Raw genomic sequence first — 14,174 nt, 5'->3', positions numbered from 1 at the left:
TCAATATGACGCTAACAGAAGGAGAGCAAAGAGGGAAACCCTTAGAAGAGCCACACAATGCTCCACTCACTCCCAGACGCCGGGTTTTACAGAAAGGTAGAGGACGAGGATTATGTGATTTATTGGCTGATGGGAGTTCTGAAAAGGCTTTTAAGGAATGTTTCACTGAGGGGGAAATATCACAGAGCAGTTTTTGAAAGGGAGCCTTTGTGGCCAAAGAATGGAGCCACAATGTTTTTGTGGGAAGGCTCAAGTAGTGGAGCTACTTTAATAGGTAGGATGGAGGTCTGGATAGAGGAACGAAAAATGAGAAATATCAAAGGAGGCTGGAGAGCAAGATGGAAAGCAACAGCTGTAACAGCTGTCTGAAGAGACACTCTGAGGGGACACTCCAAACCTTTACATTTAGTCTGAAAAAGCACACACATTAGAAACACTGTGAAAAGCAAAAATATCCCAGCTGCTTAAAAATAATTTTGGCATGAAAAGTATGAAATCCCGTGACCTGGAAAATGCTTTTCCCAAAGGCAACACAACCTGCAGGATGAAAACCCCAAAGTGTCACTGTCTCTGCGTTTATAACAGCAGAGGAGACAGGACGCCTTTGAAGTGAATGTTTACAATAAACACAACAAACCCGGGATCTCCGCTCAGTTTTCACAGCTGTGTGGCTGCCAATTCCAAAAATGTTAAATATGCTTTTTCAGTGGATCCGAGCCGAGGATATGACAGGACGTGGAAACATAAACAGAGGGTTTGTTTCGGAGCGTTATCTAAAAGGGATATTGCTCCATCTCTACTTTTCAGTTGAGCCATCAAAACAGAAAGCTATAGCTTAAATAGCTGCCCAAAGGGTATAATTACATCTCATCTTACTTTACATTACCATTACACGGGGGATTTGGGGGATAAAAGCTCTTAAATCCTGTTAAGAAACTGACACAGTCTGCTGATGTTTATTATTAATGTAGGAACCAACGGGCCTGTTGTTGCTGATGACTGCAGTTATCGCTCGCTGCTGTTCATGAAAGTTCTTCAGAAACATCTAAACGCACCTCTTCTTTATTTATTTTCTCAAAGCCTGAAATTTAACTAATTTTTGCTTAATCCTACAATAACATAAGCTGTCTCTATAACACCAACCGCTACTGAAAACAAGCTGTCTATACTGTAGAGAGACTAAACACAGAGGTATTGTACAGAGGTGTACGTGTGTTAGTTTGTTTAGAGCGTAACAGCTGTGAAACAATCAAAAACTGTTATTTCTCTGTTTCACTTCATTTACATTAACAGCGCTCGCTCTCTTCACTCGTTACCTAGTGCTTAGTTTAAGTAAGCCAGACTTAACTATACCAACCAAATCGTTATTTATGGCCTTGCTTATAGTTTCGTATTATGCTGCGATATATTGAAGCCTAATCCCTGTATCATGATACACATTATATTGCTAGATTTTTGCAAAAGCACAGCCCTGACAAGATTTCATGTTTGTTGTGCTGAGGAGCAGGATAGTCAACCAAACTGTGAACTCTATTTGGTTATTATCTGTTCTTAATGTGTGAAAAAAAAAAAAAGGAGATGCTTAAAATAAAAAATCCTGACGTGAAGAAGCAGTTTTGTTCTTCCAAAAGCTTTCAGCTTTAAGAACTAAATATATATCTAAAGTAATAAAGTAATTAAGATAATTAAGGGTTGAATAAAGATATTTCCTCGTACATAGATTTCACTTATTGCACTGTAAACTCTGCTGCTGACTAACTGTGAGCTGCTGATGAGTTTGAATATGTGTCTGGGTGACTGTGCTCACCCGCTCTGTGCAAGTCGCCGTCGTCCTCAGCTTCTCCTCGATCTCCTTCCCGATCTTCTGCACCGTCACTTGTGTCTGCTTGATGGCTCTCTGGGCTGTGTGAAGCCTGCAGGATGAGAAGAACACAGAGTTACCATCAAGACGATTGTTTGTAAGAACAAGAACAACCTTATTTTGAAACTCTCCTGCCAAGGGGCCAATAAATCGACTGTGTTATGACTGCACCAGTTATTGATTTCATTTAAGCTTGAATGTTTACAGTGACTGATTATGATTATCCCAAGTGGAAGAGTCATTGTGCAGTGTTCTCCATGTTTGTTTCTTTTTCTGATTGAAGCGGGTTGATCTTCATTGTTTCCTGTCCGACTGCTGAGTCTCCTCAACTCTAAAAGTCCCTGACGAGACATTAAACAAAGGACAAGAACAATACTGAGAAGATTCCTAATAATAAAAGTTTACAGTTCATTAGACCAAAATGAGCAGGTTCTTCAACTCCACAAGCCACAAATATCACAACAAAAGTTTAATCACTATTATTTTATAATAAACAAACCAAAGTATGGGACCAAAAGTCTGGTGACCAACCTGAATGCATCACTTCCAGAAAGCCAAGACAACCATCAAACGTCCCACAAAGATGGAGGCCATATTCCAAACACAATGTCACTGTCACCACTGAAATAAGGCGCAGCACCATCATTACACAGATGACAAGAGAGCTTGTTATTTAGGCCATCAATCACAGGGGCATTTAACTTCCCAGGATGTTTTCTAAAAGTCCAGATCCCATTGAAAAAGAGACAAAATCCCCCAGAACACAACCCGAGGGACTCCGACATCCGACCAACGGACAACAATGCCACATGTTGGAGATGAGTTATAGAGGAAAGACAATAGACCATAAATGTCACACTGGTGTTAGATTATGCACTTCTTGCTAAATATGTCAATGCCAATCATATTTACACTATTATATTCATATGCCATGAGAGTTGTGTTGCACACCAACTGTTACCTTTGGTTTTGACAGATAAAGAACTATTCATCTGGACCCCAAATAAAGATTTAATTAACATCTTTGTGTCAATAACAATAACATCGTTTTTGTATTAAAAAATCAGCTTTTAACAGGACACTGAAACAACTGTCCACTTCAGTTTGTCTTCTCTGCACATTTCAAACCAGCAGCAAAGGAGCAACCAAACTCTCTGTGCAGTTTTCCTTCGATATGTGTGAGTAGTATTCCTGATCAACCCATACAGTATGATCGGCCCATAAGTCGTTCAGAATTCTATACTGAACAGAAGGTCGGATATTTAGCATATTTTAACCTACATTAAACAGCCAAAGGCTCAAGTTTACAAAAGCAATTTGTCTTCCTAAGTTATAAAAAATATATCATTACCATGAGCTTGTTTTTTAATGAAGCCTGATGTTGAAGCAATTTATTTCTTATTATTGAAATTCTCCTGACGGCAATAACTCAATCAAATGATCTCACAAAAAGAAAAAACTCCTCCTCTGACAACTTCAAGAAAACATGTAACCATTTATGGATTACATTAAAGTTAAGCTTAACCCCCCCACCCAGCGAACGTTACAAGAGACAGGTCGTATCTATGTATCAACATTACTCAATCTCCGTCTTTGTAACCCTTCACATAAAAAAGTCTCAATTCTTTATTTCATGCAACGGCCCTTTTAATATGGCTTTTATTTTATTTATATTATTACCATTTTGTATGTATGTCTGTTTGATTATTTTTAATTCAGTCAATTGTGTTTTTTTGTTGTTTTTTTATTAACTTTTATATGTCCCTCTTGTTTGTCCAAAAAAGAAAAACATCAAATATGTTGGGAAAAAATGTAGTTTCTTAGACTGACACAATCTTGCAATAAACCGTCCAATCAAATAATTTTAATGAAATGATGGGACTTCTTTCCTGCCTGTCCACCTGTGTGCACTCTGCCTGTGCTCTCATTTTGCATACGTAGTGTTAGTATAAGTAGTCCCACAAAAATGATAGACAATGCCAACCATGTGCTCCAAAGTTACCCAACACATCTTTTATTACACTGATGAATTTGCTGATTATGTGTCATGGACAGTGCAAACTGTAAGCAGAAGAAAAGGACTCGCTCTGTTGCTACTAGCGTGTAGATAAATGTTAGCGGTGTTTACTCAGGGTCTCTGTAACAGACATAAACAGAGCATTTATGCTAGTATTGCTGACAAAATAGATGCCTGAAAAACAACATGTCTGATAAGTTTGTGGTTCAGACACGGTGTAACCCTGTAGTTGAGGTCATCAGGTGATGTGAGTAGGGTTTCCCTAAGGTATGTACTTTCTTTCAGTCTTCTATAAATTGCCTCTTAAGTGGGTTTAGTGTAGGAGGCTCTTTCTAACAGGCTTCCAGCACGGTGGGGTCATTTTACAAATCCTGGTGGGCTTTTTTGTTATGAATCTCAGACAGTCACCTCTGGAGGTTATTGCCTCTCTCTGGCATCCAACCTGGGAAAACATGTTTTCTATGACGATGTAAGAAGAGCTTTAGGGAGGAGTTCTTCCAGAAAATCATTTCATATCTTCTGCCCACATTGTTAATCTGTCTGAGGTGACAGCGATAGCACTTGGAGATCGTCTTTTAGAACATCAGGGCAAATCTGTTTTGACAGCTACATCTGTTTAGGTGATTGCGACGGCAGAATCTGATATGGCAGCTTCCCCCAGGTGAGAAGAGTTATCTCCTCTCTGCTTTTCACGCATGTCTGCCCCCTTATCGTTGCCTGAGTCTTGGCCTAACGCCTGCCCATCAGGCTGTATCACAACTTATGGACCAGCAGGGGGCATGGGGGCTACCACCGAGCACCCTCTCTGCGGCAGCAGGTTTAACCGCTGGGAAACTGTCCAGAGAGCACCTTCTCACGAGCCGTGACAACTTTCCTTTTCGGAGGCACGAGAGGAAACTGACAACTCTGCTGCAGGGGATTTGCAGGAAGTTATGGCTGAGCGTGTGCACTCAACCCGTCATGCAGATACACATCAGAAAAACAAAAACATTTTCTCCTTTGACCGTGGCACTAGATCCTGCAGGGGTGTCAGAGGAAACTTGTGCTTTTGAAACTTCCAGATTCTTTGATAAACTGAAGGCATCTTAAATAGGGGCTTTAAGGTATAGAAAAAACACAAAATGGTAAATGTTCAGATGAACACAAACGGGTAAAAAGTGAAGACCCTGCAGTCATTAAAGAAAAAACCTTCCAGTGCAGTTAGAGGACAACAGACGTGGCAGCTCCTCTGAGCCAGGTCTCCTGATTTCTGTTCATTTACTTTTCCTGATTATCTTGGAATAAATATTTGCCGTTGTTTACATGCCGTGTGGTGATTTACCATCCACAATTTTGCAATCAGTGCTGAGAAGGAATCTGTTATCTGGTTCACAAAGATAATCAGACAAAGACCTCGACAGTAGAGACACCGCAGACACTGAAATCTAGGTAAAATAAATAATGTAAATTGTGGAAATAAATATGCTTACGACATTTCTTCTCTCCAGGACATTTTTAATCAAAGAGCATTTTATAATTTGGAATTTGGAGATTTCTTTTGTACACATTGTGGAAATAATTCTTTAATATTTTCTTAGTATCAAGACAAAAGTAATGTTTCCACTTTAAGCCACTTTAAAGCATCTTAAAGATTTTTGAATTAAATCAATGTCTGTTAAGTCTCTATCGCCGAATGAGGTAACAAAATGGTGATCGAGCCTACGGTCCACTGATGAAAGCCTTTGCATTTGCAGTATTACAGACTGGGTGTCTGTGGCGACTTATGCGGAAAAGAATCCCAAGCAGCACCCAGTTAGTGACGTGTTTCCATCAGCCAGCAGTGGTTGGTCTGCCAGAGAGGGTAGGCGGAGCTAAGCGGCTGCTTTTCCGCTCTCTGCACGTGTTGAGTGAAAAAAAACAGTAATCTACTATGGCTGAACAAACAAAGAAAAGATGGATGACTACAGATACAACTTCAACAATAAGTGAAAATCCAAAGAAGAAGAAACAAACTCGACACTCAGATGAAGCAAACAGTTTGAAAAGGAAAGCGACCGTCAGCCAGGAAAATCAAGAGATACAACCGGATCCAACCGTGGAAGTCACACATCAGGATATCTGGGAAGTGTGCTCCTGGAATTACCCTTCATCGCCACAGGTGTCGCCAAAGAGAACGAAACTGAGATCTTCAAGAAGCACTTTAAAGGTATATATAGGACTGTTTTATGTACAGGGATGTTTGAATGACAACATGCAAATTCAAATGATTATGCAACACCTGAAGTTGGTTGCAGACAATCTTCCATTTCCGTACCCATATCACTGCAGAGCTTTTAGTTCATGAGAGATACTTTGACTCAATAAAACACCTTGTGTGTGCAACAGGATGGAAAGAGGTGAAGAGGAAATAAAGCACACATGGTGCCCTCCTGTTAGAAAGACTTTCAAATCAGGTGAATTAATCAACTGGTTCAAACTCAGCAGACGTATATAATAGCTCCTTCCCGTCTATTGAAACTGTTGTCGCCTGGTCGCCCTCCCAGCTGCTCATAACGTGCAAGTGTGCCCACTGCACTTGTCAAACAAACCTGGGTCAGAGGAAACAAGCCCGTGGACTAACGACTTTACTGAATTCATTTCAAGCAACCATTTTTCAAACACTACGGAGTGAACAGGGCAGCCAATTAAGCCTTTCATAACAATCTCTGAGAGGTTTTGTGACAAAAAGGGAGGATAATATATCACTCTCACACCTCTACTGGGGACAAAACACACAGAGCAACAGGAGGAAAAACACAACAAACAACACCTCTAAATCCTGTCTGTATCTCATTGCCAAAGAATGTCAACACATTTGACCTCATGCTATTCACCTCACTTCCCCATTGTCTCCATCTCCATGGAATTAGAGATAAGACTACTGGAGTTTCTTTGGCGAGCCTGCATCCGCACTTCTGCTCCTCCAGGGTGATGTTTTCTTTTTGTGAGGATCTGCTGAGTTGCTTTAAGCCATGTTGACGTGACAACTTCAGCAGAGATGCAGGCAAGCCAAAGAGATGTTGAGAAAACGCATTCATGGCCTCAAAAAGAGGTTGTGCACTCTGCATGCTCGTTGTCTTTGTCCTACTTTTAAAATCTCTAACTTTTATTTATGGTTCTTTAAGCTGCCTTGTGTAGTGAGCCAAAGGACAAACAATGAAAAGGCTAAGCTTCAAAGAAGTGTTTAATATAGAAAAACCTCATAAATTTCTTTAAGTCAAAGTCTAGAACTTTTTGTTTGAGAGGCCAAAAAACACAGGACAAAAAACGTGGCTAAAGCTCAGCACTTTGTATGTGGGCTTTGATTTTTAATAGCGAAAGGAATGTACACTGCATTAGCAAGTTCCGATAACAATATACTCCACTACAAGGTAAGTCACAAAGAAGCTGTAATGATGGAAACAGCTAGAGACAAACAAAAGGAAACAGGAGAGAGGCAGGGGAAAGTACATGTGTGAGGTCTAAGGTTTGAGCGTACGTAATCTCATCTTATAAAACTAGAATAACCCCATCGAGGTTGTATCCCTCCGCCAAGCTTTCACTTAGAATCAAAGCTGGTTTCATACTTTCGGACGGATAAAAAGGAAATGTAACTCAATGTCATAAAATTTCCTCCAAGTGCGATATGGCTCTCATGAGAATGGGACAGGTGTGAGGTCAAAGCGATCTTTGACCACCAAAATCTTATCAGTGCACTCATGAGTTCAAGTGGACGTTGGTGCATTATTTTATGCATTTTAAAGATATTCCCTCCACATGTTCTTGAGATATGACTTCTGTTATTTAAAAAAAAAAAAGTCATTAGTTCATAATTTTATCCTGAAAGACATGTCTGTGAAGGCTCTCAGTCATCCAGGTCATGGTAATTCAAAGCTTAATCCAAAAGGTAACTTGACTTGGTTGATTTTTGGTATGAATTCTTGAGGTGTGACAGAAAATATCATCACAGGGACCATCAATCAATCAATCAATCAAATTGTATCTGTATAGCGTGAAATCATAACCAAAGTTGTCTCAAGACACTTCAGAAAAAGAGCAGGTCTAGACTGTACTCTTTGTTATATTATTTAGAGAGACCCAACATGAATCTACCATGAGCAGTACTTCGCAACATTCAGCACAACAACAACAGATCATACATATTTATGGTTACAATGCCAATAATAATGGTTCAAAAGAGACCTTGGTCTTTGACCTTTGACCACCAAATTAAATCAGTTCAATCTTGAGAATTATTACACCTTTGAGCCAAAAGTTATTTAAGGTCTAAAATTCCCTTAAATTCCCTTCTGTTGGTGCTTTTGAAGATGGGAAAATACGAGAAAGGGTTATGTGTAAATGAAAGCAAGATCATCCACATCTCCAAAGTGTTTTAAAGGCTACAAACATGCAAAGTTTGTTTCTGTTGCTGCGGGTTAAGACCCCGGGGTCAGCCCTTGACTCCTTGTCAGCTGCCTTGTTAGAGCAGTGATGTCCTGTAGCTGAAAGCGTCCGACCAACAGGTGAGTAGACCTCAGGGGTTTCTGCAGGAAAGCATTATCACCTCTGAGGCAGCCTCTGGGGCTGTGAGAGACCTCCCATAGAGCTTCACCAACACTGTGCACTGCTTCTGTTTATACACACTGTACATACCTGAAAACTCCACATAGGAGCATAAAAAAGCAAATCAGGAAACAGAGGCAACATGTGGTTCTGATCATAGAGGGGGGAAAGTAGTTTCCCCTTTAGGCTCTTGGATACCAGCTTAATCTGCGTGTCACAGCGCTGAACTGTGAAAGCTGTACCCTGAGAATGATGTGTACCATGTGTCACATGGGCCGAAACTCAGACCTGAAACTCAGACATTCAACAATCTGTTGTCAGTGTAGCAGTGTGATGTTGTTGCGCTTTATTTTGAGAAGGGGATATTATATTTGGAAAGAGGTTTAAACAGATTGAAGCTCAGGCTGTTATTTGAAGAAGCTGGACAGCATTTCTGCTAGCATGTCTTCTATTCTGTTAAGGCTTTGTTAACATGTTGAAATGTGTTTTTTTCAGAAATGCTGTAAAGTTCTTTGTGTTTGATGTAAAGGTTCAGACACCCTCCTTTGAGGAAAATGTTGGCGTTTTCACAGGAAGAAGGGTGAGCTTGTTGTTTAACGTACTGCACAGCTGCACTCCCATTAGCTTTAGTACCTCAGTATCTCTTGGATTTCCATGCAAACATCCTCGTCGCTCTCTGCTCTGTTATTGTTAATTTCACGTGTATTTGAATTCAAGTCACCTTAAACTTGTGTAAAATCAGTTTGGAGTATTGTGTGCTGAGGGGCGGCTGTGTAGCTTACTGCTCTTGAGTGTATTGTTTAGTGACAGGTGCTGAAAGCATGCATGCAAGAGAGTTTCTTCATAACTACAGGTACGTTGATTTACACGTATTTTTCTCATACAAATCACAGTATGTTCATTTCATTTATGGTGATGGGCATGTTCTCTCTTTGTCTTGAGGGTTATCTTGAGCATGTAAGTTTGTGAAATGATTAGTTTCTCCACTATTGCTGCTGGTTGGGGAATAAATGGCAGAAAGATCATTTTTAGAAGCGTGTGTGTCTCCATCTTCCACACGACACAGCAGAGTCAGACCCACTACATCATAAACACTATCTAACATCTCAAAGTAAGTGCACGACTCTCTGCTGTCAGAGAGCTAAGTTATAGCTGAGGGGCCACTCAAGTACTGCCTCTTAAACACCACTTCAATATGACATTCAAGAACACATCAGGCCAAAAAAGATGGCCTCCAGCCATTAGAAAACCAGTAAGAATTGTCCCTTTGTACTCCCTCTCTTTTTTGTTGACATACAGTTTGACCAATGTGCAGCTGTCTGTTGATGCCAGTAATAAATTCCACTAAGGTCTCCCTCTTCTCTTATTGCTCACACATCAACTATTTCCTTGGCAAGACAGAGGAGCGAATTTGTGAGGTTGAGGAATGTCTGAACCTGTATTAGTGTCTACAAAAGGAATAAAAACAACTCTAAACAGCTGTTTCATCTTTGTCACTTTGTCTTCTTGGCTTTATTTCTGCCCAGACAGGGAGCCCAGCTCTATGTAGGATGTGGCCAAGGCTCCATCTCAGCCTGGGAGACACTTTAGAGGAGAAGACTAGAAGACTTTGCTGACTGATGACCTGTGCTCCCCCTCTTCATCTCTCCATCTGTGATGTGTTGTGTTTGCAAGGCCACATCACCACGTTCCTCACACAAGCAATGGGTGTTGTCAGCTGGCTGAAAAGCAGACTGTATATCTGCTGACAAATTACCCTCATTAATCAAGAAGAGCTGTGCGTTCTTAGCAAAGCAGCTCTCATCCTCTTCCAATAAAACACCGAGGAAGACACTTTGCACAGGGCCAAGGCACAGTGGGAGCGAGTTGGGTGAGAAGATCGAGTCGGGAGTCCCCTGTGGACATTCATCACTGTAAATTGACAAATTCTCTGGAAGCGGCATAACAAGAATTAGACTTTTTTCTAACCCTTACATTAGGATAAAGTCGATGCATAAAGCAGCGCCAGCCACTTATAAACATGTTGCAATAAATACCTTATGAATGAATGCAACAACGTAAGTGAGCCAACAACAAAAGCAGAGATTCCAGCACAAAACTCTCCACCTGAACGCATCCAAAACTTAATGCACTCTGAAAAAAGCAGAGCTCAGCGGGTCCGAAACGGAGCGTGGGGGTGGGAGGATAATCCCTGCTGGGGTGTACAGTATCTGATGAATCATTCTGCAGTACATAATCATAAACCATGCACATATGAGTGCATCGAGCCAAGGAAAGACTCGGGGGTGACGGGGGTGAGGAGTGTGTGGGAAGAAAGGGGATCAATGTAACTGTGCTAAACTCTGCAGAGACGGGAGGATGTGGAAGAAAAGCTTCTATAATAGAAGACGCGAGAGCAGAGGTCGTAAAAGTTATGATTCAAACTGGGCTTTTTCCCCTACAAGCTGGCGGGGAGGCAACGATATCCTCTCATACGAACAGAAACCGTGACCACTTCTAGATGAGGGAGCACTGTTAAAGTTCAGACCGCTTTGGCACGTGTCTGCTTTCTTGACACAGCAAAGGCCTGTGACGCATGTATGCCCCCCTGTTTTGTTCTTACAGTAGGAAAATGTAAGTGGGAGCTTTCATAATAACAGGATCCTTATCTTATTTTGGAAGTGTCTAACTCGAACCTTCCAAATGTACATGTATTTAGTTAAAACTGGGTGCAATTAGGTTGTTATGGGATCAGGCGTTGGTTTACAGTGGGTTTCCCTCGGGGGAAGCCCTGGTGGTGCTTACAGTAGGATTTAGATTCTACCACATTTAAATATAAATGCAACGCAGCAAGCCTGTGTTTGTAAACAGATGTAAGAGCTGCCATGTGTCGTCTCAAGCTCCTAATTACTGTACCAGGGTCCCCTTCTAACAAGCAACCTACTCAGCAAATCTCTGTCTCCTTCTTGTGGTGTGAATTTGTACTGCAGCCATTTTTCACAGGCAACGTTGTCAGTCTTATATTCTTATCACGTGTGTAATCCAGGCCTAAAGATAAGGTGCCATCTTGGGATAGACTGCTTAAAATGTTCATCATAACTGTTCACAATGTCCGAAACTGCAGCGAGTCTACCAACTTTGTGACTTTATGTGAAGCTGAAGGTCAGCAGAGCTTTCCTGATGATGGCTGAAAATGTTGGCTTTCCTGTGGCACCACCTGCTGGAATTCATGTGCCAAAATAATTGCCAACACACATAACAGCAGATGTTTTTTATACTTTATTGGACATTGTTTGATATATTTTGAGCTGTAACTGTTCTTTTGTTCTCGTTCTGCCTTTGCTCTTGTTTGTTTAGTTTGTACTGTCTTGTAAGCCCATGTGGGTTGGGCACCTTTTTGTGCGTGGCATGATGAAATAAACTGAATAACTAACTCTAACCGCATGACCTATTATGCAAATAAGTAAAAAATATTTTTTATTACTAGTTTTAGGTTTAAATAGGTCGAATGTAATGTAAACAAGCCTTTGTAAGTGGTTGAAATCTACTGTACATGAGAGGAAATTATTTTAGATTTGATCAAATTTGATTAAAAGATTAAAGGAGCATTTCATCCCTGGTAAAAGCCGCTGTCAGTCAAAGCTGGTGTTCTCTGCAATCGATAGAAGCAATAATATTTGAAATTGGCGCCATAGCTGTGGAGGAAGTTGTGGTTTCGTCCATTCTACATTCTTACAACACCCAGCATGCATTGCGCCCCTCCCTCTGAAAGGAACGGCCCAGCGAGAGACGCTGGAGTCAAATACTACCGATTCTCTGCAGGCAACGGCTCAGAGCGGGACAGAATCTGAAATACGACGAGAATATACCGGTGGATCGTCTAAAAAAATCTTCAGGTCTGCAGTCTACATTTCAAATCTGACGATTTTGAACGAGACATGACATCGGAGGCGGGCGTCCTAGATTGAGGAAGTGTTGTTTAGCGAGCTCCCTGGTCTCAGCCAGATGACGTGTTTTACATCTGGCGGACATTTTGCAGGGCCCTTATGAGAAGCTGATAGCGTCCTCCAAAGGACCATAATGGCATTAGCTCCCCATAATAGCATGATAGGACTGAGGTTGAAATTGTCGAACTGGCCCTTTAATGATTCAATAAAGTGATGTAAGTCTGCTACATGGCGTGATTTTAATTACACCTGGTGTACATATTTTGTATCATACGCATTTCTTTTATATGTTTTATTCTTATTGCCTATTTTTTCATCTTGTTCTCTTGAAGTCTTTTACTGATTTTTATTCTAGTTCTGTGTTCTGCAACAAAACAGATTCCTTGTGTGTGTAAACCTACTTGCCAATAAACCCCGATTCTGATTCTGACTCTTACCTGAGCAAAGAGAAAACACTGTAGGAGTTCCTGACTGAACTCTGGTCGACCTGAAGCAGGCTGTTTTTCTTCCGCTCCGAGTGATCCTGAAACAGCCACATGTCAGTGTTTCAGAGCAGGAGCCAAACAGTGTTGAAAATAAGGCTAATGAGATTAGGAATGAGTCTTCCATTATGATGCTGAAAAATGGACAAGAGGCCGTACCTTATGATCAAAGTCAGCTGCATAGTAGCCATCGTTCAATCCAAATATGATCTCATTCGGATTCCTGGATCGAATCTGTGGACAGAGCGAGGCAGCAGAGAATCATTGCAGGGACGGAGAACAAAGGACAGCGGGGATCTGGATGTGCATGAGACGCTTCTAACTGTTTATGAGCTTTGTCTCACTGTGAAGGAATGGCCATAATTCTGAGCTTCAATGTGCACAACTTCTTATACAAAGAGCTTAATGGGTTAATTCATTCTTTCAACAGGAAACGCTGAACATAAGGAAATAATTAAAAGCTCAGAATCACATGTTCATCCCTCACACAACAGACATCTCATATAACCACAGTTTCAACACTTATTACTAATCGTCAGATCACTGAATCAATGCAACATGTGTTTACAATCATTTGTTCTCATATTAACATCATTAACCCAGTTTGCAGCATTGCTACATAATTGTTAAAAACTTCCCCACTGTTGCCATATGCCAAAATGTATCGCAAACACTAGAAGAAGAAATGCCATATTTGGCTTTGTCAAATTGTTGCAAAGTATTGATCGTCTGTTACAATAATAGAAACTGCCTTTACAGTAATGCGATAAGTTGACCAGCTTATCAGATTGCTGTATTTTCTACTGCTGCAACTAAAAAATACTTTTATCATTAATTTATGTGCTGCTCATTTCCATTATTAATCTTTTAAATGTCAAAACATTGTAGAAAATGTCCATCACAATTTACCAAAGTCCAAAAGTGGCCATCATGACATCTTTAAATTGCTTCTTTTATCCAACAGAAACTGCTAAACCCAGAGACTGGTCTTTCTCTATCATAACGTCTGAAGAAAGGCAGTGAATCTTTACAGTTAAGAAGGTGGAACCAACAAATGTTTGCTTGAAAAATGACCGGAACGATGAACTGATTATTAAAATAGTTGACATTTAACTGTTTTTCATCAATTAAACAATTAATTGAATAAATATTGCAGCTATAGTATTTTTTAAGATTAGATTTACAAGTCAATAAAATAGAGAAATTGTGTTTTTGATATGAAACACAAAGAGTGAATTAATGAAATAAAGTACAGACACAACACTGCAGTGAACCTTCAATTCTAACAAGGTAACACGATGATTACGTCACCTTACGGCATCATATTA

At 40.5% G+C, this 14,174-nt stretch overlaps 1 protein-coding gene across 2 annotated transcripts in view; it reads right to left on the bottom strand.

Annotated features, from left to right (window-relative positions):
* The window catches only part of uvrag (UV radiation resistance associated gene), a 126,025-nt gene that overhangs the window by 98,792 nt on the left and 13,059 nt on the right, over positions 1-14,174 (bottom strand). For both annotated transcript variants that reach the window (XM_069669334.1, XM_069669341.1), the window contains exons 5-7: positions 13,006-13,080; positions 12,802-12,887; positions 1,808-1,913 (exon numbers count right to left, since the gene is read on the bottom strand). In XM_069669334.1, the coding sequence (XP_069525435.1) occupies positions 1,808-1,913; positions 12,802-12,887; positions 13,006-13,080 (267 nt within the window). The remainder of the gene's footprint in view (positions 1-1,807; positions 1,914-12,801; positions 12,888-13,005; positions 13,081-14,174) is intronic.

The sequence above is a fragment of the Semicossyphus pulcher genome, unplaced genomic scaffold, assembly GCF_022749685.1.
Source record: "Semicossyphus pulcher isolate SPU_LCO1_2020_fin unplaced genomic scaffold, fSemPul1.0.p SCAF_10, whole genome shotgun sequence".
Lineage (NCBI taxonomy): Eukaryota > Metazoa > Chordata > Actinopteri > Labriformes > Labridae > Semicossyphus > Semicossyphus pulcher.
Note: the sequence above shows the minus strand (reverse complement) of the source record. Positions and strands in the feature narration are given on the sequence as shown.